This window comes from Candoia aspera, chromosome 1, assembly GCF_035149785.1.
Source record: "Candoia aspera isolate rCanAsp1 chromosome 1, rCanAsp1.hap2, whole genome shotgun sequence".
Taxonomy (NCBI): Eukaryota; Metazoa; Chordata; class Lepidosauria; order Squamata; family Boidae; genus Candoia; species Candoia aspera.
Window position 1 is genome coordinate 3,901,197 of NC_086153.1, and position 27,016 is coordinate 3,928,212.

Below are 27,016 nucleotides of genomic sequence, written 5' to 3' on the forward strand. Positions count from 1 at the left end.
CCGCCACCCATTCCGGGTGGGGGAAGTGTTTCCACCTGACCAGATAGTGTAGAGTTCCTCGTTGCTTGCGGGAGTCGAGGATGTCCCTTATCTCGAAGTGGTGTTGCCCGTCGATCATTAGCGGTGCGGGCTGTGGCGTGCTTGGGTGCCATCGGGAGGTGGTTGCCGGTTTTAGGAGGCTGGTATGGAACACCGGGTGGAGTCTCCGGAGGTTGTGTGGCAGGTCCAGGCGTATTGCTACCGGGTTCACTATTTGCGTGACTCGGAACGGCCCGATGTACTTAGGCCCCAGTTTTTTCGAGGGTTGGGTTGACTTTAGGAACTTGGTGGAGAGATAGGCCATATCCCCCGCCTGGAACGTCGGTTGTTGGCGCCGGTGCTTGTCGGCCTGCTCTTTGTAAGCAGCCTGTGCCTCCTTCAGCGCCGCCGTGATTACTGGCCATGCTTCCGCGATCTTCCGTCCCCAGTCGCTGGCGTCCACCTGGGGTTCCGGGGGTTGAGGTAGCTCCGGTATGGGGACGAAGTTGCGCCCCGAGACTACTTCGAACGGGGTTTTCCCCGTGCTCGTGTGGACGGCGTTGTTGTATGCGACTTCGGCGAACGGGAGCAGTTCAGCCCAGTCGTCTTGGTGGTAGTTCGTATATGATCGTATAAATTGCTCTAAGGTGGCATTAAGAACCTCAGTGGCTCCGTCCGTCTGCGGATGCCAAGCCGTAGATAGGGCCTGTTGGGTCCCCGTCAGCTTCAGGAAGGCCCGCCAGAATTTGGAGGTGAACTGTGTGCCCCTGTCGGTCACCACACGTGCGGGACATCCGTGTAGCCTGTACACGTGGATGAGGAAGAGTTTGGCTAGTTGTTGTGAGGATGGGACCGACGTGCAGGGGATGAAGTGGGCCTGCTTTGAGAAGTAGTCCTTCACCACCCAAATGGCCGTTTTCTTCTGGCTGGGTGGGAGGTCCACTATAAAATCCATAGAGATTTCCTCCCATGGGCGGGAGGGTTCTGCCACCCGTTGCAATAGCCCCGCGGGTTTGCCTGGTGCCCGTTTGGCCCTAGCGCACGTTGGGCAGGACGCCACGTAGGTTTTTACGTCTCGCCTGAGCGCGGGCCACCAGAATTGGCGCCGTGTTAGGTGTAGGGTCTTGAGGAACCCAAAGTGTCCCGCTTGCTTGGCGTCGTGTGACCTATGCAAGATCGCCTGGCGTTGCGAGTCCGGGACGTAGATTCTGCCTTCCCCCCATGCCAGGTCTTGCGCCATCGTTACCTTGTCGGGGTTTGCCAGGAACCAGGGGTCGGTTTTGAGGGCGGCGGCGAGGTCCGTGCGCATTCCCCCTGGTAGTTGCGGTTGGCTTCTTTCCGTCGCCGGTTGTCCCGCCGTCGGCTGCGCCGTAGCGTCGAGCTGCCTCCGTGCGCCGCTTCGGGTGGTCACGGCCATCCCCAGTTGCGAGGCGGATAGGACCGTCCCAATGGTGTCTGGGGCGGGCTCTTCGTCTTGGGGCAGCCGGGAGAGGGCGTCGGCCAGGAAGTTCTTCTTGCCCGGCATGAACTTCAGCTGGAAATCAAAGCGGCTGAAGAATTGGGCCCATCGGACCTGTTTTGGGCTAAGGCGACTAGGCGTTCGTAGGGCCTCGAGGTTCCGGTGGTCCGTCCAGACCTCGAATGGTTGGGTGGCTCCCTCGAGTAGGTGTCGCCATGTCTCTAGTGCCGATTTCACCGCGAAGGCTTCTTTCTCCCAGACGTGCCATCGCCTCTCTGTCTCGGAGAACTTCCTTGACAGGTAGGCGCATGGTTTCAGGAGCCCCGTGGAGTCTTTTTGTAGCAGGATGGCTCCCAGGGAGAAGTCTGAGGCGTCGGCTTGGACCACGAACGGCCGTTCTGGGTCCGGGTGCGCGAGGATTGGCTCCGTCGTGAACAGCGCTTTCAGCTTGTCGAATGCGGTCTGGCACGCGGGAGTCCAATTTAGCACTGTGCCTGGGTTCTTGGCGCGTCGGGTGTCCCCCACCCCTTTGGTTTTGAGGAGGTCCGTTAAGGGGAGGGCTATCTCAGCGAACCCCCGGGCGAATGACCTGTAGAAATTCGCGAATCCCAGGAAGCTCTGTAGTTGCCGTCTGTTGCGGGGCCGCTCCCAGTTTAGCACCGCTTCGACTTTTGCGGGGTCCATTTCGATGCCGTCCCCGGAGATTCGATACCCCAAATAGTCTAGGCGTTCTTTGTGAAACTCGCACTTTGTAGGCTTTGCATAGAGCTGCGCCCTTCTGAGCTTGTCGAGGACTTGCCTGACTAAGGTTACGTGTTCCTCGTGTGTTTTTGTGTAAATGAGGACGTCGTCGATGTAGACCAGGACCCCTTTAAACAGATGTTCATGCAGTACCTCATTGATGAGCTGCATGAACACCCCAGGGGCCCCCGCGAGTCCGAAGGGCAGTACCTTGTACTGGAAAGCGCCTAGGGGGCAGTTAAACGCCGTCTTCCATTCGTCCCCCTCCCTGATTCGGATGCGATAGTACGCCTCGCGAAGGTCCAATTTGGAAAAGACTTTGCCCGTGGACAGGTGGGCGAGCATGTCCTTCACGAGGGGTAAGGGGTATTTGTTGGACAGGGAAGCCGCGTTTAGGCCCCGGTAGTCGGTGCAGAGCCGTAGGGTCCCGTCTTTCTTCTCCCGGAATAAGACGGGGGCTCCGACCGGTGAGCATGCTGGCTCTATGAATCCCCTGTCTAGGTTTTTATCGATGAACTCCTGGAGGGTTGCCATCTCCTTCGGGGTCATCGAATAGATCTTTGGTCTAGGTAGGGGGACGTCGGGCAGTAGGTCGATCCGGCAATCCGTCTTGCGGTGGGGGGGTAGTTGGTCTGCCTCTGCCTCTCCGAAGACCTCGGAGAAGTCGGCGTATTGTTCTGGTAGGTCTGCTGTGGTAGCGGCGTTGTCTTGTGTGGTCGCCTCCGCTCGTCCTACCGTGGGGTTGCTTTTGCCAGCTGGTACTGGTGCTCGATACTCGCCGTCGCCGAATGTGAAGGTGCGGGTCGCCCAGTTGATCCGCGGGTTGTTTTTCGCGAGCCATGGCATCCCCAGGACTGCAATGGGCCGTCCGATGGGCGTGACTACGAACGATGTGCGCTCGGTGTGAGTGCCCATTTGCAGGGTGACCGGCTCGGTTTGTAGCGTGGCTGGTTTCCCTCCCGCTGTAGAGCCGTCCAGCTGGTGGAATGCCAGCGGCGTGGGGAGGGGGAAGCAGCGGAGGTCGAGTTTGGCGACTAGGTCGGGGTGGATGAGGTTTTTTGAGCACCCCGAGTCCACTAGTGCCGCGGCCGTGGTGGCTCCGTTGCCGGCAGAGAGTTGAATTGCTGCCAATATTACGGAGCTTTTGTCGTTTCGTTGAGGTGGTCCGCGTTGCTGTCCCACCGCCTGCCTCGCCACGCGTCTCAGAGCAAGCGGGGAGCATTTCCCGCCGGCTGGTCGGGGTCGGTATTGTCCTCTTCCCCCCAGTAAGCGTCCCAGCCCTCTTCCGGTGTCGCTGTGGCCACGGTCATTCGGCGGTGAGGGGGCGGCCCCGGGTTGGGTGGTTTGGGGCTAATTTTCGGGGCGGGCTTGGGCGCGCTGGTCGGCGGTCGGTTGGCGAAGCAATCCGCCGTCTTGTGCCCTAATTTGCCACACCTCCCGCAGGGCTCCCGGTTGAACTTCTTTTTTGGGTATATGGGGCCGGCCATCCCCCCGTGTGGTGCGGGTACCTTTTTCCCGGCATAGTTTGTGTCTTCCGTGGTTGTCATAAGGAAGGTGCGGTGCGCGTGTTCGGCTTTCCCCGCGAGGTGGATCCACCCGTGTAACGTTTCTGGGTCGTCGCGGTAGAGGGCCCATTGGAGAACGTCGCGGTTGAGCCCCCTTTTGAAGATTTCCAGCAGGGTGGTCTCAGACCAGTCGCAGACCTTTCCCGCGAGGGCTTTGAACTCCAGGGCGTAGTCAGGGACCGTGCGTGTGCCCTGTTTAAGTCTCTGGAGTGCGCTTTTCGCCCGTACTTTAGCTAGGGGGTCTTCGAAGTAGTTTTTCATCTCTTTGATGAAAGCAGGGAAGGTGGCGAGGGCGGGGGAGCTGGACTCGTACAGTTGGACGTACCAGTCCGCCGCCCTGTCTTGGAGTTTGATCGCCACGGCGGCGATCTTGTCGGCCTCGGAGTCATAGGAGTGTCCGTGCCTCCCCATGAACTCCCTAGCGTTGGTCACGAAAAACGAGAGTTTTGAGGGGGTCCCATCGAAGAAGATGGGGAAGTCCTTTGGGGCCCGGGCGTTTTGTGCGGCCCCGCCTCTCGCTTCCCGGGGTGTGGTGTCGGCCGCCTGTGCCGTCTGCTGGCTCTCCGCTGGCCCGTGTGGGTTCGGTGCTTCGCTCGGGGTGTGGGCTTGTGCGGGGACGTCGTTGGGTGGCGCGGGGTCCTCCGCTGGTTTCGGAAGTCGTGCTGCTCCCTCCCGCGGTCGGGTTGCCTCCGTCGCCATCTCCCCTTGGGGTTGGAGCTGAGGCTCGGGTCGGGTGGGGTGGGCGTCCATGGCTCCGGGAGTCCGCGGTGCCTCTGGCCTCGTTCGGTCCTCCTCTGTCTCTTGCCGCGCGGCTCGCCCTCCTTGCCCGCGCCGTTCCGGCCTCATCTTGCTGGTCTTCTCGCCGTCTACTCCTCCCGCGGCTCGTTGTCGTCCGGTGGGGCTCGGCGAGGCTGAGTTTATGACTCTCAGCTTTATGTCATGCGCTGCCTACCTCTGAATAACGTTCAGACACTGGGTTGCAAATCAGGTTCTGGTTTATTTCAGGGCAGGTACAACGTTGGTAGAAAAAAGCTGAGAGTGACAGGAGCGCGCCGGTGCGGGGTTTAAATACCCCGCGCCGGTCAGCGCCCCCTCGCTCACGGTCACGTCACCCCCCTTTGTCCCATGCGTTGCCCTGCCGTTGGTTGAGGGTTTCCAGGATCGCCCATCCTCAGGTTTCCATTCTTCTGCTGATTGCTTTCAGCTGGGCGATCCCCGTTGTATTGCCGCTGATGGCTTGGGTGGCTCCGTGTTCCGTTTAGCTATTGTTTGTTAGCCGTTAGTCGTTGTGGGTTGATGGCTACTCAACTTGTGCCCCTTCACTTATTTCCTTGTCATTGTCATGTGTGCCATTGCGCTGATGACTTTAGCTCAACGGCACTCATGACAAGGGGGGACAAAGCATGCCCAACAAACAACTTTTCAGAAACAGCACCTGATAATCCATCTTTTTGTTCTCCTGGGCCCCAGAAAAACAAATCCTCACTGCCAAGAACGATAGCGTCAAAGCCGTTAGGAAAATGGGACGGACCCAGAACGCCGAAATTGCTGCAAACAGCCTCTCGTTTCACACCAATTATGTAAGAGCCCAGTTGCATTTCTGCTCCTTGGCCATTTTATTCTGGGGGCTCTTCCTTCTAGCCAAGGGGCGGGCAATTCCCAGCACAACGTCTGTAATTCGCCCCTTCCTGCTCAGGGGTACCCACGGGGCACGGTCAAAAGAAGCCAAGATGGTGGCCGCCACAGCGAGATCAAAGTTCACCTGCGTCGCTGGGGCTGCTAAAATTGGACAGCAACATGGATGAATTTTGGTTGCAGTTTTTGAGTGTGTCTGGTTTTTCTTACAATCCCTGTGGGTACTTTGCAAGGCAAGGCATTCTTGTTCCCGCTTGTAGCGTTCTCAAACGGCAGCATCCGTCTACCAGGTGGGGAGAACAGTCGCAGCAATGAGATCAGAGCCCCACCGCTTTCTGCAGCTGTGCCACTTTGATGCACAGACTCAACGGCTGTAATGGTCTGTGGGAATGACCGTGGGAGACAGGAGGAAGAGCTGCAGACAATGGTCAGATAAGAGGCAGCTGAGCCTGCAGAAGGAATGGGGGGGTGGCAAGCATCACAGAAGGGACCCTCCCTAGTTTCTTGGACTGTAAAGGCAAAGAGGGGGAGAGATGTACTTTCAGACTTGCAAGATTCTGTTAATGTAAATTTACAATACAGGTAATCCTCACTTAACGACCACAATTGAGACTGGCATTTCAGTTGCTAAGCAAAGTGGACATTAAGCGAATCTGACCCGATTAATGACCTTTTGTGGCAGTCGTTAAGTGAACCATGTAGTCATTAAGCGAATCGTGCGGTTCCCCATCAATTTTGCTTGCCAGAAGCTGGCTGGGAAGGTCAAAAATGGTGACCACATGACCATGGGACGCTGCGATGGTCACAAATGCAAACCGGTTGCCAAGCACCCAAATTGTGATGACGTGATTGCGGGGACATTGTGATGGTCATAAGCGCGAGAACCGGTCCTAAGTTGTTATTTTCAACACCACTGTAAGTCCGAACCATCGCTAAACGAATGGTGGTTTAGTGACGACTACCTTGTTAAGTTAGAACTAGTACTTCTGGGTGTGCTTCTTGTCTGGAAGGCTGACAATTGCCCTGTGGTGACCAACGTCTTGCCTGTTTTGACCCCACCCCACCCCCGGGGACACTGCTGCTGGCACAGCAAGCAAAACCCGACAAAAACATTTTCCAACCAGCCTTGCGTCCTCCGTAAGAACAGAATGTGGAACTGCAAACACTGCCCGCCCTGTTCTGGCATTCTGTCTGCCGGCATCTTGAACAGTACCTTGATCAACCCTCTTCGCCAAACACCAAGTGTGGTGCAATTAAGGCACCTGAACCCAGCTAGCTCTTTACCACCCCCATTTTCTCGAGAGCGGTGTGGGCTGCACACAAGCCAAACCCCTGTGCTATTTTCTGAGCATAGCTCTGAGGGGCCTGGCAGCATTTTTAGAAAGTTTTTCCAGCTTCGCCTTTAATTCCATTTTAATTAAAAGAATGCTTTTCTTTTTAACGTCTGGCGCGGCTGGGAGCAAGGGACATCAAAGGATTTGTCCGCTAACCAACCGGGGTCTCCAGAGGCCAAGACCCTATTGCTCTAACAGGCACCTTCCTGGAGTTTCCAGGTCAACAGCGAACTCGGGTGGGCAATTCTGCCCTAAATAATCCAAGGATCTAACTGAAGATAAGGCAACTTTCATTCATACTTGATTCAAAGACTGTATTGTGAATCAGCTAAGCATACGGCGGCACAGCTGGTTCCCAACCCTTCGCTCTTAGTAGATGTTTTGTAAGTGGGCCACTGGTGTCCCCAGGAGGTCAAGGGACAAAATGTCTGCCAGGATGCAAATTTTGTCCCTTACCTGTTTGTGTGCAATGTTGGGATGCATGAATGGAAGGGCAGCCATTGCATCGATAATGCCCCAATTCATGTTCCATTGGTTGATGTCATCATGGTTAGGCAGGGGAGTGACTTCATTCAGTCCTCACTCTAACCTGGTGTTTCTCAACCTTGGCCACTTGAAGATGTGCGGACTCCAACTCCCAGGATTCCCCAGCCAGCATTGCTGGCTGGGGAATCCTGGGAGTTGGAGTCCGCACATCTTCAAGTGGCCAAGGTCGAGAAACGCTGCTGTAACCCAACCCTTCTCACCTTGCTTCTCCAGTCTTGTGGCTCTTCCCAACGGGCTGTTCAGGTTTCTCTCGTCATGGTCAGAAAGCACCTTATAGTCTCCGATTGCCCTCCTGGGCTGCCCCTTCCCCACCTCGCCATTCTCCTGGCAGAATCTGACCCTCTCGCGGTAGGCGGGGCTTGGAAAAACGGTCCTGATGTCCTCGGCCTCGCTCTCCAACATCCATCTGCTGGCAGGGTGCTGGGCCGGGAAGCCAAGCTGCCCCGATGCCACCTTCTTTGCCATCTGCTTCACTTCGGCTGGAGCAAGACAGTAAGAAGGAAAAGTTGGTTGGGATAAAACAAAACAAAACAAAAATCTTTGGGACTGGTTTTAGTGGGACTGGGCCATTCCAGCTGATGCAATAAGGAAACTGGGCAATGCGCAGGATTTGGGGCACATTTATCCTGGTTTTGTGCAATCTCCCTTCTTGAGGACTACCGTCTTAAATTCAGGGCTGCCCGCTCTGGGATAGACGTGGCAACTTAGTCTGAGTGGTGCTTTGAATGAGTTTGTTCTGTATTTTAATTTTCCCTTATTGCTGATCAACTCGGAAAGACATTTCTCAGCTAGCAGATAACGGGATGAAAACAACTACACCGAAGGGGTGCGGTAGGAGTGCCGTGTTAGTGCAAAACACTGCAGGGCCAGAAGAGATGTTGTGTTCCTTCTTATGTGCCAAGAGGGAAGAAATACGCCATTGCATCCAGAAGCACTCAGAAAGAGGATCAAAGATGCCCCTCCTTTCAGCCTCACTGAAAAATAGGGGCTGAAGGACAACACCCAGCTTCCAAGATTCGGCAACCTGAGATTTCTTCCTTTCGATAAATCTGAGACTCGGAGAATTTCGCGTTCTTGCCGGCGAGAGGCCGTTACAGGCTTGGAAGATGGAAAGAGGGCTGCACACGCTTTGAAGGGGACACTGAAGTGCTCTGGACCTGGGACATCGACTCCCACCCAGGCCCCCAAAGCGAGAAAATTAGGATCGATGGCTTTGAGGCACGGTGGGCTTCCCCCAGTTCCCTTGCTGCTGAATGGTGAAGGGCACTGAAAATCAGAAGTTGAAGATCATGGGGATGTGTCCCCTGGGGCTAGGCAGGCCCCAGTCCCCAACCTGTCCCGGTTCTGCGTGGCTTGTGCTAGGAGACAAAAAGGACCACCCCTCTGGAGGCTGCATCTGCAACGGGCTGGGACGGCCTGCAAAGGTTGTGCATTTGAGCCTCAGCATCCATACGTGGGCATTTTCACGCAGGGGAGAGCAGGACACGTGAATGAGCAATGCTTTCTTTTCTTTGACTCTTACTGCCACCCAGTGGGCAGACAGGGACAACTGGGCCACTTTTCCATGTACGAGATTGTGAGAGGGTATGGCTAATGCCGCCAATCCTACTTGCCAATGGCCAATTTGACAGGCTCAGATTATCCTACTGCGAACACGTTGCGCATAGACCTAACTCTCTAGGGCAGAGTTTCTCAACCTCGGCAACTTCAAGCTGGGTGGACTTCAACTCCCAGCATTCCCCAGCCAGGACGGCTGGCTGGGGAATGCTGGGAGTTGAAGTCCACCCAGCTTGAAGTTGCCGAGGTTGAGAAACACTGCTCTTGAGAAGGTTCTGATGCTGGGAAAGGTGGAAGGAAAAGGAAGAAGAGGATGACCAGCGGGATGACCAACATTGAACTCAGTTACGGTGGCAATGGGGGCACTGTTGGAAGAGCTGAAGGACCAGGTTGGGGACAGATCGTCATGGAGAAAATCTATCTATGTGGTCCCTAAGAGTCAACGACGATTGGATGGCACACAATCAATCTTAGCGTAGGGATTCATGGAAAAATCTTGGAACAGGTGTCCAGAAGCCTATGTTGCGCCCAGGGCTGGGGGTAGGAAAGTATTAAGAGTGGGTCCCCCAAGGGAAAACGCAGGCAGACTTGCAAGATTTTGTTATATTGGGCAATCTCAGCTGGGTACAGTTCTTGCCTTCCCATGCAGTCAATTTCCTGATCTGTCCATCTTCTAGGCCTGATACTTAGGCATGGAAGCCAACTGGGCAACTTTGGCCCAGTCCCTCCCTCTCAGCCCAGCCCAGTCCCCCTCACAGGATTGATGTTGTGGGGAAACTAGGAGGCAAGAGCATTAAGTACACCACCTTGAATTGTACAATATAAAGGCAGAATATGAAAACCTACAAATAAACTAAAAATAACGATACACCGTCATTGTCTAGCTGTAATTATCCAGTGGAATTCACTGCCACAGGGCATGGTCAGGGCCACTAACTAACTAGGATGACTTTTAAAGGGGGATCTCTCCATCTTCTGCTTGTGGGCCCCCCAGAAGCACCTGGTGGGCTGTTTTGTAAGGGACCATGATGCTCAACTAATTGGGGCTTCAGCCAGATCCAGGAGGGCTGTTCCTACGTCCATCTCAGACCGGTGGCTCTCAGACCTCCCTCTGAACTCATCCAAGGCTGGGGGAGGCCACCACCTCTCTTTAGCTTGCAAAAAAAGTAACTGACCAGGACAGAACTAAGGTTCACATGTGGCCTGAAGAAGGTGGACGTGGGAAGCTCCGTCAAAATACCAGAACCAGCTGTAATCCAAAGAAGTTAATGGGCAGGAGTGAACCAGCCATAACCAGTTACATCATAAATCTGTGTAACTCACTGCCACAAACCTTGGATGGTTTTAGAGGGGGGTGGATAAACTCCTGAAAGAAGGTCTTTCAAGGGCTACCCATCTTGAACATGGTACCTCCAGGCTAAATCCTAGTCGCAGGAACAACGGGGAGAGGGGAATTATCTCCATCTCCTGAGCCCCCAAGAGGCATCTAGCAGACCCCAAATGCTGGACTAGGAGAAGCATTACCTGATCCAACAGGGTTGTTCTCCTGACTCGGGGGCTGAGAAGGCTGGATGCTGAAATCCCAACCTACTTGAAGGGCATTCAAGTTCAGAAGACTGGAAAAGGAAGAAATACAACCCCAAAACTCACTTGTCCATTCACACTGAGCCATTCTCCTCTCTTCTCTTCTCAAGTTCGCTCTGCAGGTTTCAGGAGCTATTTTTTCCAGGGACCTGCAAAACCAGGTTACTTCAAGGGAGGCGGGCATCATTTCTACTGACCACAGGATGCATCACGTTTAGACCCCACTTTTTCTAACGTTCCCCCAAACACCCTACAGGGCTTTCCTCCGCCTCCCTCTTCATCAGCACAAAGCCTTGCCAATAAGGCCGGCCTCAGAGACCACAGCCAAGCCAAGGACGCTTTTCTTCACAAACTACCAGCTTCCCAGACAGCAGACATCGCCTCTCTCCTACTCCGACAGGATTTAGCAAGTTCAAGCGGAGAACGTCCATCAATCTGCTCAACGGACAAATCCTACCAGGGTGGGGGGAACTACAGGAAAGGACTGAATGAGTACGCAGCGTAAGTAAATTGATCAAGATGAAGAATTGGTTAAAAAAATGATTTTTTTTCTAAATTAAATCATCGTTGTCGTAGCAAAGCCAATCCGTGAGTATGACCACCAGAATGGCATCAATAACGGGAAGCTTTCTCGACTGCAATAGAGCAGGATGAAAGTTATAGAAGCTGAAGTCCAAGAGAGAGTACCAGGTCACGAGGAGGTCCATGGAAGGTGGGTCAAAGAAGTCAAGATGGTGTCCACAACTGTAGTCAACCATATGGATGTATGCATGATGGTGCATTAAAAAAGGACAGGGTTCTTATCAAGTGGTCATGGATGCCACCTTGACAGTTTTTATTTACTCCTCCTGGCATGGACATCTCTGGACATGTGCTGGATCCCTATTTTCTCACCTTGGATAGATTTTGATGTTGGAAGTTCTTTCCTGGGTTTTTCTTTTTTGTTTGAGGTTGACTTTGTCATTCTGCACCCCCAAAGTGGTTCAGTATCAGGGCAGGTTATAAGCATCATTAAGCAAACCAGCTTAATGCTTTATGGGTCCTCTGAATCCCACATCCTGTTTCTCTTGATGCAGGATTCAGACAATCTTCCCGCAGGTTTCTTTTTGGGTACAACTTACTCTCAGCTCTGAGTTTTTCTTCTGCCCACCACACCCCCGTTTCTCTCGTGCTCTAGCTGGGGACTGAGGAACAGGACTCACCCATCTGCCACTTTGATCCCGTCCAACACGGAGCTGCCTCGACGCAGGTGGGGGCTCTTCCTCCTCCGGAAGGACATGCCTGGGTGCAAGAGCTAAAAACCACATTGATAAGGAGGCAATCTGGGCCAGGGGGCACCACATGTACCTGGGAGGGGAGCTTGGATTAACCCTCTGCCGCTTTGTGATACAGCTTCTGTCTGATGCACTATTTTCTACCCTGTCAATGCAATCTCTGGAGCGGGACAACCATTTCTGTCCTTAGCATTTGATAGCTGCTAACCAGTGAGCCAGTCTGGTGTAGTGGTACCAGGCTAGAAACTGGGAGACTGGGAGTTCTAGTCCAGCCTTAGGCACGAAGCCAGCTAGGTGACCTTGGGCCAGTCCCTCTCTCTCAGCCCAGGGAAGCAGGCAATGGCAAACCACTTCCGAAATCTTGCCAAGAAAACTGCAGGGACTCGTCCAGGCAGTTGCCAGGAGTCAAGGCAGACTTGAAGGCCCCCCCAAAAAACAACCAGTAACTACAGGCAGTCCTCAACTTACAATCATCTGTTTAGCAACCATTCAAAGTTACGATGGCATTGAAAAAAGCTCTTATGACCAGTCCTCGCACTTACGACCATTGCAGCATCCATGCAGTCATGTGACCACGATTCAGGTGTTTGGCAACTGGCTCCTGATTACGATGTCGCAGCATCCTGTGGTCACGTGATCACCGTTTGTGACCTTCCCAGCCAGCTTCCAACAAGCCAAGTCAATGGGGAAGCTGGCAGGAGATCGCAAATCACGGTTATGTGATGACTCGCTTAATGACTGCACAGCTTAATGATTTTCTGGTCCCTCTTGTGGCCGTAAGTCGAGGACTACCTGTATACGGACCCATGTCTTTCCCCCTTTAGCTACTTTCTTTCACAAGGATCTTAAGAAGAGGGAGGGAGTTTTCTGCCGCGAAAAACCAGCAGCTTTAAGCAGGATGGATAGGAGAGGACCTTGTCAAGGATCTTGCTCAAGACTGCTAGCCTCTGATTACAATTTGCCATGTTTCCTATCTGCCAATCAGCTAGTCAGATGGGAAATTAGGCCAAGCTGAAGGCTGCCTTCAGCATCAAGAGAAGACCCAGCTGACAATCAGAAAAATAACCAGTTAACCTATTGCAGCATTTCCCAATCTTGGCAACTTTAAGCTGTGTGGCCCTCAACACCCAGAATTCCCCAAGCAGCATGCTTTTAAGATGGGTGGATTTCCACTCCCAGAATTCCCCAGCCAGGATGCTTTAAGATGGGTGGAGTTCATCTCCCAGAATTCCCCAGCTAACAAACTGGCTAGGGAATTCTGGGTGTTGAAATCCATACATCTTAAGCTTGCTGAGGTTGAGAAACACTGGTTTATTGCAACAAAACCCACCAGGCGTGGCAAAGACACAGCAGTTTTGTGCATGCATAAACTAGAGTTAATTTCTAGTCCATAACACAGCTTGCATAACCTGAAGGTGCTCCAAGGCCTTCCCAACCTTCTTTATCTGCAACTTGTTGATTACTTGAGCCTGACAAGCTGACCTTCAGTGAAGTCCCTTAAACAAGGACTGGTCCTCCCAGATGAACCCAAATCACAGTTTTAATAAAAGCATTAATACTCCTGCTTTTATATCTTTATATTTGATTGCATATTCATACTATGTGAGCTGCCAAAGTGCTGCGATTGTGATGGGATACAGATTAGATCAGTGTTTCTCAACTGTGGCAACTTTAAGATGCCTGGACTTCAACTCCCAGAATGCCCCAGCCAGCCATGCTGGCTGGGGCATTCTGGGAGTTGAAGTCCAGGCATCTTAAAGTTGCCACAGTTGAGAAACACTGGATTAGACAGACGATTGACTGATTTATAGATGTGTTCAAATAATGCCAGATTTTCTAGGAATTCAAAAACTCACTCAAGCAGATAGATGAGTACTTAAGAGAATTTCTAAAACCTGCTTCACGTACCATCTTTTTCTGTCCGATGGATGTTTCTAAAGGCACCCCTTTCCCCACCAAGATAGCTTCCTGTGCTCAGTTTCCACATTCAACTAGGCTTTGTCACATCTTATAAAGCACACAAGCCAACTCTCTTGCTTTGGTGGCACAAGCAAGGCAATTGTCCTTTGAGAGTTTCAAGGTGCCTGCCCAGGCTCAAAGAACCACACGGTCACCAGCTGGGTTTCTGAGGTCCTTTCCTATGGAAGGGACAAGCCACTGGCTGAACGGGAAGCTCAGTAAACAAAAAAAACCCTACATCGGCAGGAGTGACATCCAAAGCAAACCACAATCGCTCCAAGACCGCGAGATGCACGCAGTGACATCGTGCACAAAGGCCACTCTGACATACTTGCATCCTGACACCTGGCGCAAGTACACCGCTTGCCGTGTGTCCAGAATGCTGTCACGCACGTTTAATTGTTTGCGTCCCCTCGCCTCCTCTCCGGACGGCCAGGGCTGGTAAAGCTATCCAAGGAATCCAGCCGGAAATTGTTGGACTATCATGAAGGGGTCCTACAGCTAAACCGACTCGCGTTCCTCTTTCCCTCGAAAGCAAGGAAGTATTAACGCTGCTAGCAAAGCCTGTACAGGGTGCAGAGGAACCTCCCCTCCCCGTCCCACTTTACCTGATAGTTCGGTTCTGTTCCTCTTTGATTTAAGGGACTTTTGGCTGCTTCCAGTCCAAAATCGCTCCAGTAGGTGGCATCCTGGCTCTGGCTGACATTCTTGGGTCTGTTTTCGACAGCCTGGTAAGAGTGAATCACCAGGGGTCTGCAGGTCCCCGGGATCCGGAAAGGCGGAGACACATAGGTCTCCACCGGGGGAGCGGCAGCCTTCCACTGCAGGGCACGGTCTCCATTTAAGGGAGCCCTAATATTTCTCAAGATGGTCTCCAGCTTCTCTTGGCAGACCCTGGCAGGAATCACAACGGCGGGCTGCTCCCTTGCCTGAGTCCCCCAAAAGAGCCGCCGGGGTTTGCCCAAGGTCTCCAGCGCGCCTAGTTTGGCTTCTGTCCGGGAGAGGGAGTCCGTGGCTTGCTGGAGCAGAGTTTGGCAAATCTTCAGGTCGAGGACACACTTTCCAAATTTGTACTCAAACTGGGACTGGATATCCCCACCTTTGCTCCGGGCGCTCCTTAGCACCTCGTTCATCACGGATACGCCGTTCAGCTCCTCCTGACTGCATTCCGTTTCGGTGTCTGAGGACAGGCCCGCCTCGCATTCCTGGATTTCAGCAGCTCGAGGGGATGCGACTTGGGCTGCGTCCCCTGGAGCATCCTGCAACTCCTCCCCAGCATCGGGATTCTTCCTTATTCTTGCCACCTCTGCGTCCTCCTCCGTCCCTTCACACAGCTCTGGGTAGCAAGTGTAGATCTCATTGATTTCCACGCTGCAAAGGCTCAAGTTTGCATTTCTGGCTTCCTCAAAGTCTTCCAAATGCCCCTCTAAAATCGGGCTCGACTGAGCCATGCGAAGAACTGGCTCGGAGACTTGGACGACGGCAGGTTTGATCTCCGGGGAGGAAACGGCGCACCTGGTCATGGTGAAGCTCCTGGCTGAGAAATGAAGCAAGAATCCCAATGGAAGGCGGCTTGCAAAGCCCCTCAACCTAATTTCTCACCTGCTCACAATGCCGGTCTTGCGCATGGGGACGGCTGGAGACAAGAGGCTGACTCACGCAGGGGCTGACAACCCAGAGCAAGGGTGACTGCAGGAGAGTGGAAGGGGGCAAGGGACATCATGCACGGGAGGCAATTTATGGTGCAAATTCCATAAGTCACATCATTTGAGCATGTGTAATGGGCAGTAGGAATGACCTTGAGGAAGAGGAGGAAGAGCTGCAATCAAGACAACAGTAAGGTAAGAGAAATCTGAGTCCGAGGCAGAAATGTAATTTGGGAAAGCGTCTCAGACCTGACCCTCCCTAGCTCTCACAAAGATTCGAAGGGGGGGGGGGGAGTGCCTTCAGATGTGCAAGGTTCTGTTATTGTAAAGTAACATAATGCTAAACATACTAACATACTAACATAAACACACCACCATAATACTAAAGTAGTATTAGCTTGTCTGTCTTTGGTTTCCAAGTCTGGTCTACCTCGAAGGGCTGACATCATGACACTGGGACTTGAGATGTCACTGTGGCTTCTCGCAAACTGTTATTTACTCATTGAATCGGTTTATAGGGCCACCCGTCTCACCAGCGTTACTCTGGGTGGCCAACCACACGTTAAAAACAACGAAGAACAGTATTAACAGACGAAAAGAACTTCCAGCGCTGAAGTTAAACTCAGGCAAAACAATCAACAAAATCCTCTCAATGGCCATCTAGCTACCCAGTCCCTGGAGAACATCCAGGTCGGCAACCTTTTAGGGCGTTCCAGAGGGCAGGTGCTGAGGGAGAGGCTTCCAAGATCCCAGAAGAGGACATTCTTTAATTGAAGGGACCCGCAAGGTCCCTCCTGGCCCCGCAAATAGCCCTGGAGGGCTTCAGAGGTGACAACAACCTTGCAGATTTTGAGGCACGTGTTGGCATTTATTGCCCTGAAACAAATCATGGTTTATTCACTTTCTATTCATCAATCACCCAGAGGCAAAATGGTTCGTTGGCCAGAACCTCCAGCATTCGAATAAACAGAGAAACAATACCCGTTATTGTTTAACACAACTATAGGGAGTCCTCACTTAACAGCCATTCGTTTAGTGATGGTTCAGACAAGAGTGTTGAAAAAAACAATTTACAACCGGTTCTCACACTTACGACCGTCACCGTGTCCTCACAGTCATGTGATCACAATTTGGGTGCTTGGCAACCGGTTCGCATTTATGACCATCACAGCATCGGTCATGTGATCGCCATTTTTGACCTCCCAAGCCAGCTTCTGGCAAGCAAAATCAATGAGGAACTGTGTGATTTGCTTAACGACCACATGGTTTGCTTAAAACGCCCATGGCGTTTTGCTTAAAGACTTCCGCAAAAAAGGTCATAAAATTGGGTCAGATTTGCTTAATGACTGCCTCACTTAGCAACCAAAATCCCAGTCCCAATTGTGATTGTTAAGGGAGGACTGCCTATATGTGAGCCCTGGCTATATAAATCCTGCAATAAGCTTATTTAACAAGCCCAGTGAATCTACCTTATTCTGATGTGTTTTTTTAAAAGAAGCAGTGGGACAAAATTCGTATCAGCATTACAAGAACTTGGGGGGGGGGGTATACCAACTCTCTCTCTCTCACACACACACACACACACACACACACACACCACAGCTGCAATCACATGGATGCAATGCCCAAAGAAATGAACACACGATTCACCCTACATACAAAGTCAACTATCTGAGTTGCCAAAACTTGCCAACACACGAACAACGCAATCCAGGGTTAGCTTAGCAATTTACGCCAGGTTACCTGTGCTTCTAGCTCAAAATTGCTCCCTGCGGCTCCCAAAATCTGCTCTCCCCCAAATTTTGGAGTCCCATGATTCTTTGTCCCTCCCGGGTGGTAGGGAAACTGCACCGGCTGAGATCTTCCTGATACACCCAGCCTCCCACCCCAAAAAGGACACAGACCTATGTGAGCCGTCTCTTCTTGCGGCTGTGGCTTCTTCACGAGAGCCGAGGCGGAGGGCAAGCAGATGTTGATATTGGGGTGCATTTCAGGCTTGGGGGACACTGGTTCTGCACAAGGGCGGTTCCTGCGAGACTCGAGCAAATCCTGCAAAAGGAAAAGGAGAACAGGGAACCGATCAGCGGAATGTTTTTTCTCCCCGTCCCTTTTCTGTGAATTAAATAAATCTGTGCTATTTGGCCAGCCAGTTGGTTCTGATCACGGGCTCGGGGTCCAAATCCCTCCTGTTCCTCGCTCTTCAAACCACCCTGCTTTCTCAGCTCTAAGCTTTCCACCAAAATTCTTCAGAAGGTTTAGTTTTTAAAAAGGAGGACTTATAGATTTGACAGAAGGCCACCAGCAATAAATGTGTCAAACTAATTTATTTATTTTGACTAAATTTGGAGGCTGCCTGACTCTAGGCGATTCTGGGTGGCTTATGCCTTAAAAAAGAAAGAACAATTAAATGGGGGGAGAAAAATCACGTATATCCACAAAAGAGAGCCAGGGTTTTGATCCTGCAGGTCTGGCTGCCATCTTGCCTTTTTTGACCTACCCTGTGGTCAGCCCCAATCCTGTTTGAGAAATGACTACAGCCTCTGAGACTTTTTACCCCATAGTGAACGCAGGTTACAGGGACATAGGATGTCCTGACAAAATTAGACATGGCACAGAATATGTGGAAGGAGTTAACTTTTTCACACTCTCTATGCTAAAACTTCAGATCGGCCCCTGAAACCAACTGCAGGGAGACTGAAGGACTAATACAGGTAGTCCTCGACTTACGACCACAACTGGGACCAGAATTTCCATCGTAACGGGAAAAAACATCGCAAAATGTGATCACGCGACCACAGGAGGCGGCAACTGGTCATACACGTGAGCCGGTTGCCAAGTGCCCGAAACGTGAGCATGTGGCAGGGGGGTGATGCGACATTTCGCAATGCTCAGGTGTGCTTTGCAGACCATAAAGCACATGTTCGAAGGCTGTCGTAGCTTCAGACCGTCGTTAAACGAACGGTCGTAAGTCAAGGACTACCTGTAAAAGGAAGTACTTCTTGACAAAAACTTAGAAGAATTCACAGCCATCAGATTCTGAGACACGTTTAGATCAGTGTCAACACGAGAGCTTCCCGGAAGCATCTGGTGGACCACTACATGTGAGAGATTGTGAAGGCACCAGGAAAGGGAGGGAAGGGACGGGACAACAGACGTAAATAACCCACAGACAGAAGGGAAGTTCACCGGTTGTTTATCTCATAAATGGCAACCTAGCCTGGATGGCGAGAAACCCAGGAAGAAGTGTTTCAAAGCACTCCAAGAGACCCTGCCTTAATGGACTCGCTACAGGTAGTCCTCGCTTAATGACAATTGGGACCAGAATTTCAGTTGCTAAGCGATGCGCTCGTTAAGAGAATCCGACCCGATTTTACGACCATTTTTATGGCAGTTGTCAAGTGAACCACGTGGTCGTTAAGCAAATCACGCGGTTCCCCACTGATTTTACTTGCGGGAAGCTGACTGGGAAGGTCAAAAATGGTGATCGCGTGACCGTGGGAGGCTGCAACGGTTGTAAATGCGAACCAGTTGCCAAGTGCCCGAATCACAATCACGTGACCACAAGGGACACTGTGATGGTGGCAAGTGCGAGAACCAGTCACGTCAGGTTTTAGTGCCGTCGTAAGTCCGAACCGTTGCTAAACAAATGGTTGTTAAGTGAGGACTTCCTGCATAAAGGAAGGTGGGAAGTTCTTCCTGAAGTTTCTAAGATTCTGCATTTACCCCCAACTCGCATTAACGGCACCTGGCTGAAGCCTGTGCAGGCCCTGCTCCCTTGATCTTGCCCAGTGGCCAGAATCCTATCACCAATCTTAGAAACTAACTCTTCCCATCCTAATTTACAGTGTGTTTCTCTCTGCCTGGACTAAGTAGTTATTTATGACTTAAGTTGCTCATAGACTCTTATCCCTTGTTTCCCTTTCCTTTCTCAGCCTTCCCGCAATCTCTCACGAGGAGGGAGACCGAATGCCGGGCCCGGCGGGCCCATGGCCTGATCCGGCAAGATCCTTCCGATGGGCTTAAATTCATCAGGAGGTTGAGCTTAAGATACGAATGGCGTCAGATCAAACTTTTCTGGGATAGAGGCAGCTTTGCAAATTCAGTTGTTTTTAGAACAAAAGCAGCTGCACATTAAATTCTGCCTTTGCCGAAGACAGAAGCTTGTCCAATTTTTAATCTGCCAACTGGCAGCCTGTGCCTAGACTTCCTTCAATATTTAGACCTTAAGGCAGTGTTTCTCAACCTTGGCAGCTTGGAGATGCGTGGACTTCAAGGCTGGCTGGGGAATTCTGGGAGTTGAAGTCCACACATCTCCAAGCTGCCAAGGTTGAGAAACACTGCCTCAAGCCTTTCCTTAGCTCCTCGCCCAGAGGAGGTGGTCAGTGACGGGGAATGACGCCCCCCCCGTTCACCTTCAAGTCGTTCTTCAGGACGTAACGAATGTCCTGCAGGTTCATCGTGCGCTGCTTCTGCCTGGACTCGAGGCCGGTCTTCACAACGTCGTAGTAGGGCTTGGGCAGCCTGGCGTCGGCTTCCAGCCATTGTCCCGAGATTATGAGATCTTTGACGGCCGAACCTTCCAGTCCATCCCAGGGAATGGTGTCTGGAAAACACACGTCCTGAATGCACAGCCTGATGTGGGGAGGCACCCCAAGAAAACTAGAAGGGCAGGATCTCGCTGCCACAGTCTACGTGGAGTAGGGACCATCTTCCACCTTTATTTTGTAGTGACGTCCGTGGAGCGATGGGCATTGCACCGCAGCATCCCCCTCCCTCTCCCTCCCTCAAGTAGTGTTAACGGCATGTGGGAACAACCTTGGGAGACAGGAGGGAGAGCCGCAGACTGGACAACGGGCGGTAAAAGGGGTCTCGGCCCACAGAAGGAAAAGGGGCACGGGAAGCATTTCAGAAGGGACCCTCCCTCAGTTTCCAGGGAGCAAAAAGGAAAAGAGGGGAGAAATACTTCCAGACTTGCAAGGATCCGTTAATGTCACCTTACCACAAAGGTTGAGCTAGTTCCCCTGGTTGGGCTCCTTGTCGGGACAACCACGAAGGGTTAACAAGTAGTGACATGTTTTGACCTTTCTTTTTTTCAGCCCTAGGGAATGTTGGAAAGGGACTGGGAAAAGGGGCTGGAGACTTCAGTTCAGCAAGATTAACTCTCCCAAAGAGGGAAACGGGAACACATCGGCAGTTGGGTAGTGGCTTCGAGTGCGGCTGACCGCGCCATTCTAAGCACCCGGCTTCCTGGCCACGTGACCCTGAGCGGAGCATATGGATCCCACCCCATTCTTCCCAGCGCACCAATGTAAGAATTAAGAACGAGTCAGCTTAAGAATGAGCCCGCAGGGTGCTGCGGCCGCCAAAAAGGCCAACGCGGTCCTGGGCTGCATTGACAAAGGGGTGGTGTCAAGATCACGGGAAGGGATGGTGCCGCTCTATACCGCCCTGGTGAGGCCACCCTTGGAATCCTGCGCCCAGTTCTGGCCCCCACAATAGTAAAACGATCCCGAGGCCCTGGAAAGAGGGCAGAGAAGAGCAGCAAAGATGATAAGGGGTCTGGAGGCCAAATCCTACGAAGAACGGCTGAGGGAACTGGGTATGTTTAGCTTCACGAAGAGCGGAGACACGACAGCAGACTTCCCATTTTTGAAGGGCTGCCACAGGGAAGAGGGCGTCAATTCATTCTCCATGGCACCCGAGGGTAGGACAAGAAGCCATGGGCGGATGCTCCTCAGAGGGAGATCCAACCTGGGAACGAGGAGGAATTTTCTGACAGTGAGAACTATTGAGCAGTGGGACAGCTCACCTCCCAGAGTGGTGGGTGCTCCATCGCTGGAGGTTTTCAAGAAAAGATGGGACAACCATTTGTCTGAGATGGTATGAGGACTCCTGCCTTGGGCAGGGGGTTGGACTAGCGGACCTCCAAGGTCCCTTCCAACCCTGTGATTCTATACCTCCAGATGCAATGCACTGCTGGAGAACAGAAGAAAATACAGATGCTTCCTGCCACTGCTGGTAAAGGGGCTGGGACAAAGTCCAGGCGCCAAGCTCTGCAGACCTCAAGGCTTGTTCCTTTCTGCTTTAATGACGGCCCCCCGGAGGCCTGCCTGTGTCTAAAGCTGGTTTTATTTACACCACAAACATGTAAATAAAAAGACCTTGAAGAGTCAACTTTGGTTTCCAGCTCCAAAGGAAGGCCAATAAAAGGTGTGTTAGTTTTTAAAAAATGCAAAAAAAAAAAAAGCAAAGAACACACCTTGAAATAAATCCTGAAGTACAAAGCAGGAAAAGTACGTTCAGAGGTCAAAAGCAACTCAAGCAAAATAAAACAGACAAGCCAAAAAAAAAAACCCTCCTGGATAGAGGTGTTTGCAGAGCCTGGTCAAAAGAGTCAAGAAGGTGCCTGAATGGCACGATCAAAGCTCCATCTGTTTTTTATGCGACACACGTAAAAAAACAGGCAGAGCTTCCACTGCACCTTGTGGCCACCATCTTGACTTTTTTGACCACACCTTGCAAACACCCCTCCTCCAGGACAAGACAGTGAAGAGGCTGGAGACAAGACTGTCCACCCCTCGCTGCTTAGGGAAGATGAGAATTCCTGAATTGGACACGGGAGGTTTTTGCAGACCGAGAATGGCACTGTGAGGCCGAGAGAGGCAGGAAGGTGGTCCCCACCCCCAGTTTGGCAAGAAAAATCCTTTTCTTTGGAGATCCAGAAGAGGATCCCAAGGGCCTCTCCGCTGATGATGTTCTGGATTCCTTTCAGGAGACCCATTGCCCCAAACCTTGGTTCAGAGGAAGAGACCTCTAGTCTCTGCCCGGGAAGGGCGTCCTTCTGCCTTGGAGAAGAACAAGCAATGGGCAAGAGTAATCAGAAGCTCCCCACTGAGAAAGACCCATGTTGCAATCCGTGGGCCGTATGGTCTAGACGTCCTCACAGAAGAGCTGGTTGGAAAGAGAAGGGCAGAAGGAGTGGTGAAAGGAGATGACCACATCTCCCTGGGGTTCAAGGTGCTGGAGAGCAAAACGGGAACAGAGCTGTCCATGTCCACTAGATCTGAGAAGCCAACCGCAGCAAGCATAGAGAAGTACAAGGCCGGATCCTTGGGTCAAAGGGAGTTCAAGGGTGGAGAACTTCTGAAAAAGGTGATATGGAAAATATAATCCTGCACCATTCCGGGGAAGGACAAAAGAGGAGCGCCGCTTAGGAAACTGATGCTCAGGGAGTTAAGGGGACACGGAGAAGGAATCACCAAAGGAGATGCAGCTCCGGGAAGGAACGCCGGACATCAAGGGAAGCGGAAAGCAACGTAATGGGCTTTTGTGCTTCTGTCCATACAAAGAAACATCCATTTACCACACCTCAGACCAACTTCTGCACCGATTAGCCTGATTTCCGTACAATATCGATGTCATCACCGTTTTCTTCCCCCCCGCCCTTTTTTGCAACGAATGGGACTCAGGAGAGGGTCTTCGTTATTGGGGAATCTCTCTTCGATCATTGAGGACATCGTCCACAGCGATTTGAATCCCTTGCATAATGACGCAGCAACACCGATCGCCACGGGGGAAGTACGATTTAATGGGCCTTCGGGAATCACCGTATCCCTTCCTGGATGTAAAATTTACGGGCTCCATCTGAATTTTATCGCATGGCAGGCGGGCAATGGCTTTGAGGGAAAAAACGAACCAAGCGTGGTGAGGAACATGGCCTCGGAAGTGTGAAGATCAGAGGCTGGCCGGGGGGATCTAGATCAGACCGGAAAGTGGCCACGTGGTGCCCGTTGAGCAGGGAAGCTTCCCGAGCTAGGCCACGGTGGGGTAGAGAGTAAAAGGTGGATATACTGTAAAAAAGGGTGCTGGGCAGGGGCCAGGGTGGAAGATACCCCTTGTACATGCAACCATCTGGATTGTGACCCGTCTCCTCCCCTCCCCTCCAATTTCACAATCAGCTACTTTGGCAGAGTTTGCTGAGCACGTGAAAAAAAAAGGGGTGTGTGTGCAGGATGAAGCCAAGCCACGCTCTCACGCAGTCAATAAAGCTTGGAGGTTAACAAAGAATTCTCTCGTAGCTGGGTGCAAATCTCTTGCTCATCCAAGATCCCAGAAGCGTTGGCATCCCGCTGCAAGGGGCGTGAGGGTGTGCCCTGCATGAGCTCCTGACCGCTCACCGGGGCTGCCTCTCCAGAAACTTCAAGGTGGCCATTCCTGGTCGTTCCCAAGCTGTGCAGAATTGCAAGTGGGGGGAACTGGTATTGTGTGCGTCAGGGAGCAGTGCAAGGAAGACTGATTGAGATAAAACAACCCTCCAATGCAGTGCTTCTCAACCTTGGCAGGTTAAAGATGTGTGGACTTCAACTTCCAGAATTCCCCAGCCAGCATTGCTCGCTGGGGAATACTAGGAGTTGAAGTCCACACATCTTAAACCTGCTGAGGTTGAGCAACACTGCTCCAATAAGTCCATTAAAACAAGGCTTCACTAAGTGAAGACAGAGACATTAAAACAAGGCTTCGCTAAGTGAAGACAGAGACATTAAAACAAGGCTTCGCTAAGTGAAGACAGAGATGAAGAAGGAAATGTGCCTATTGGCAGGCGAAGATGATGGGGTCGTAACAGGTGCCAGGGACAGGTAAGGGCTCAACTCCTACTTCGATTCTGTCTTCTCTCCAGAGGGAGCGCCTGGGTACTCCCTAATGAGTTTTAAGTCTCCAACAGAAGAGAATATAGCTAGCTCAGGGCTGAACTGTGCAGCCCTTGGTGCTCTCTGAGCTTGGTGGCTGGCTTGCAGATGTTTCATTACCCAACCAGGTGACAACATCAGTGCGACTTATCATCGCACTGCTGATGTTACCTAGTTGGATAATGAAACTATGCTATGCTGGCTGGGGAATTCCACACTTGTTCAAGTTGCCAAGGTCGAGAAATGCCGGACTAGGTGACCTCTAAGGCCCCTTCCAACAATTCTGTTCTGTAACTCAGCGATCAGGAAGAATATTTCTGTTCTGCTTAACGACGATCTTGCAGTATCCCTTTGAGATGTTTGGGTTAGGGGGATTTTTTCTGATCCACTGAATACTGCAGATAAACTGCACCACTCTCTAATTTCAGTTGGCTTTGGAAGGAGCAAAGGATTAAAAAAAAAAGAACAGGAGCTGTAAGTTTCCTATCCTTACTTTGCTTAAGAGTTAAGAAATCTGAAGCTGTGCAATTCCTATGAAGGCAGGGGAGACACAGTGGGGTCAAAAAAGTCAAGGTGGCGGAGTCACTTGTGCATTTGAAGCTCTGCTGTTTTATGTGCGTCGCAGAGCCTCAATCCCACATGTGACACACACAAAAAAAGCGGCAGATCTTTGACTGCACAGGTGTGGCCTCCATCTTGACTTTTTTGACCCCCCAGGCAGATGCCCCCGTCTAGCATCATTTTGAGCAGTGTTAGTTTAAATAAATCCAAAGAGAGGAACTGTCATGCCCCGTTCTAAGGCATGCATGCCTCACAATGTGATCATGCCTTCCTGTTGGAAGGGAGGGGCAGGAAGCATGCATAGGCTTATCCCCTCAAGAACAGATTGCATGGGTGGCTCGCCCAAGGCCGGGCGGCCATCAACATAATCACCGGCCACTCCAAAGGGCCCCAGGGTATTCACCTGGGACGCACACAGGAGGAGGAGAATGGCAGTCGGACGGCACCCGCCCGAATCACCCATCAAGGCTATTGTCTCACCAGGATCACCCATCAAGAGGGCCGGGAACGGACACATGGACAGGGGAGCGGGAAGGGGCAAGGCCGACACAAGTGTATATAAAGGGAAGGAGCCCAACACGTGCTCATTCCCATCTTTCTCTAGCGACCGTATCCTTCTCAATAAACCAGCTTTCCTTAGCCAGTCTAAGTCCGAGCCTGCGCCTTATTGGGGAGAAGCTACGCATCACAGGAACCTCTGTGGCCCAGCGTTTTTACCCACTGTTTTCCTTTCCTTTTTAAACGTATTTAGTTTATGCACATACACTGAACAAGACAATCTTTAATCTTACAGAGGAAAAAAACGAAGAAATTAAAAAGATATGAACTAAGAAAGAAAAGAAAAAAAAAAACGGACCTTATATTTTATACTTTGCTTACCTGTAAACACCTCCTGCATGACGGCGCAAAAACTATAGATGTCCGATTTTTGAGTCGCAGTTCGTTCAAGGATCACTTCTGGGGCGCACCATTTATACAGCTGGGGAGGGATGGGCACCCGCGTCAGGTCACTGTGCTCCCCTCCGTCTTTGCTGTCGACATGGGAAGATGCTCAGAATTGGAGAAGAACAGATGCCCCCTCTGGGGGCCAAGACAACAGTCTTTTTAAAATCTCTCGCAATCTGGCAGACCATGTACTGGTATGTGGGAAAGGCCTTGGGAGATGGGGCAAAGAGAGGCTGCAAAGGGACTGGTCAGATAAGAGACAGCTGAGCCCACAGCTGGATAGTGGGATGGGCAAGAGGCTCAGAAGAGGTATATGTTCTTGGGCCGTAAAGGAGACAGTGGGAGAATTGTACTTCCAGACTTGCAAGATTCTGTCAATGGAGTGTTACGATAAAATGGATTTAACTCATCTGGCCGAGATTCCTATCTGGCTTACGCGGCAAGGCCGACACAGAATCCCTGCAGGGTCTGTTTTTTGACCTGGCCTACCTCAAAGGGCTGATAGGAGAGGAGGAAGGAAAGACATTCCATCAGCCTGCTACGGAAAGGACGCAGAACCGGGCCTGGGAATAGCCAGGAAAAAAGCCACACAAGGTGCCGCCGAGGGTAGCGTAAGTCCCTGTGTCGCGCAGGCAAGCTTCCCTTGCTCACTGAGCAGCTGAACTAATTCGTCGTTCAGCTGCACCTTGTTTTAAGTCATCTGATCAGCCACGATGCACCCAGGCTTTCCCTCCCCATCCAGCCACAGTTGGCTTCGACCCTGATTTGCCGAGCAAGCCACAAAGGCCGGTCACAAGTCACAGCGGGGCAGAGCCCAGCGCGCGAAGCCCAGATACGCACGGAGACGTGCCTATGCTGGAGCTGAGGCTGGGGTGCACGTACCTCTCGATCATGTGCTCCAGGTTGGTCAGCTTGGCTTCCCCGGCCAGCACAACCACCACGGCGTAGGAGCTGAGGGTGCGGTGGATGAAGCCACGCAAATGCAGGTATCGCAGCGCGTCGCTCACCTGGATCAGCAAGTGCACAATCGTCTCCATGTGCAGCACTGGGAATTCGGAGCGCTAGAACAGCCGAGGGAAAGGGGTCAAGGGAGGAACGGGAGGAAACGTCGGCTTCCAGAGTGCGAACCCCCCGAGAGTCCACGGGGAGTCGGCAGTACAGAAATACTGCAGGCGAGCAAACAAATAAACGAATATTTAAAACCGATGAGACTCTCTTCTGCAGATAGAATCTGCCTGCCATGAGTAACATGGCCAGGAGAGGGCACTGTGGCTCTATGTAGGTAAAGGTAACGGTTTCCCTTGACATGAAGTCCAGGCGTGTCCGACTCTAGGGGGCGGCGCTCATCTCCGTTTCAAAGCCGAAGAGCCGGCGTTTGTCCGTAGACACTTCCCTGGTCATGTGGCCGGCATGACTACACGGAACGCTGTTACCTGCCCGCCGAAGCGGTACCTATTAATCGACTCACATCGGCATGTTTTCGAACTGCCAGGTTGGCAGAAGCT

General features: G+C 52.0%; 1 protein-coding gene across 1 annotated transcript in view; it reads right to left on the bottom strand.

Moving 5' to 3' along the window:
- The window catches only part of TEX14 (testis expressed 14, intercellular bridge forming factor), an 81,706-nt gene that overhangs the window by 25,783 nt on the left and 28,907 nt on the right, over window positions 1-27,016 (bottom strand). The window contains 8 exon segments of the mRNA XM_063291095.1: window positions 7,499-7,777; window positions 10,506-10,588; window positions 11,642-11,733; window positions 14,281-15,209; window positions 17,223-17,367; window positions 19,731-19,921; window positions 25,446-25,597; window positions 26,394-26,572. Coding sequence (XP_063147165.1) covers window positions 7,499-7,777; window positions 10,506-10,588; window positions 11,642-11,733; window positions 14,281-15,209; window positions 17,223-17,367; window positions 19,731-19,921; window positions 25,446-25,597; window positions 26,394-26,572 — 2,050 coding nt within the window.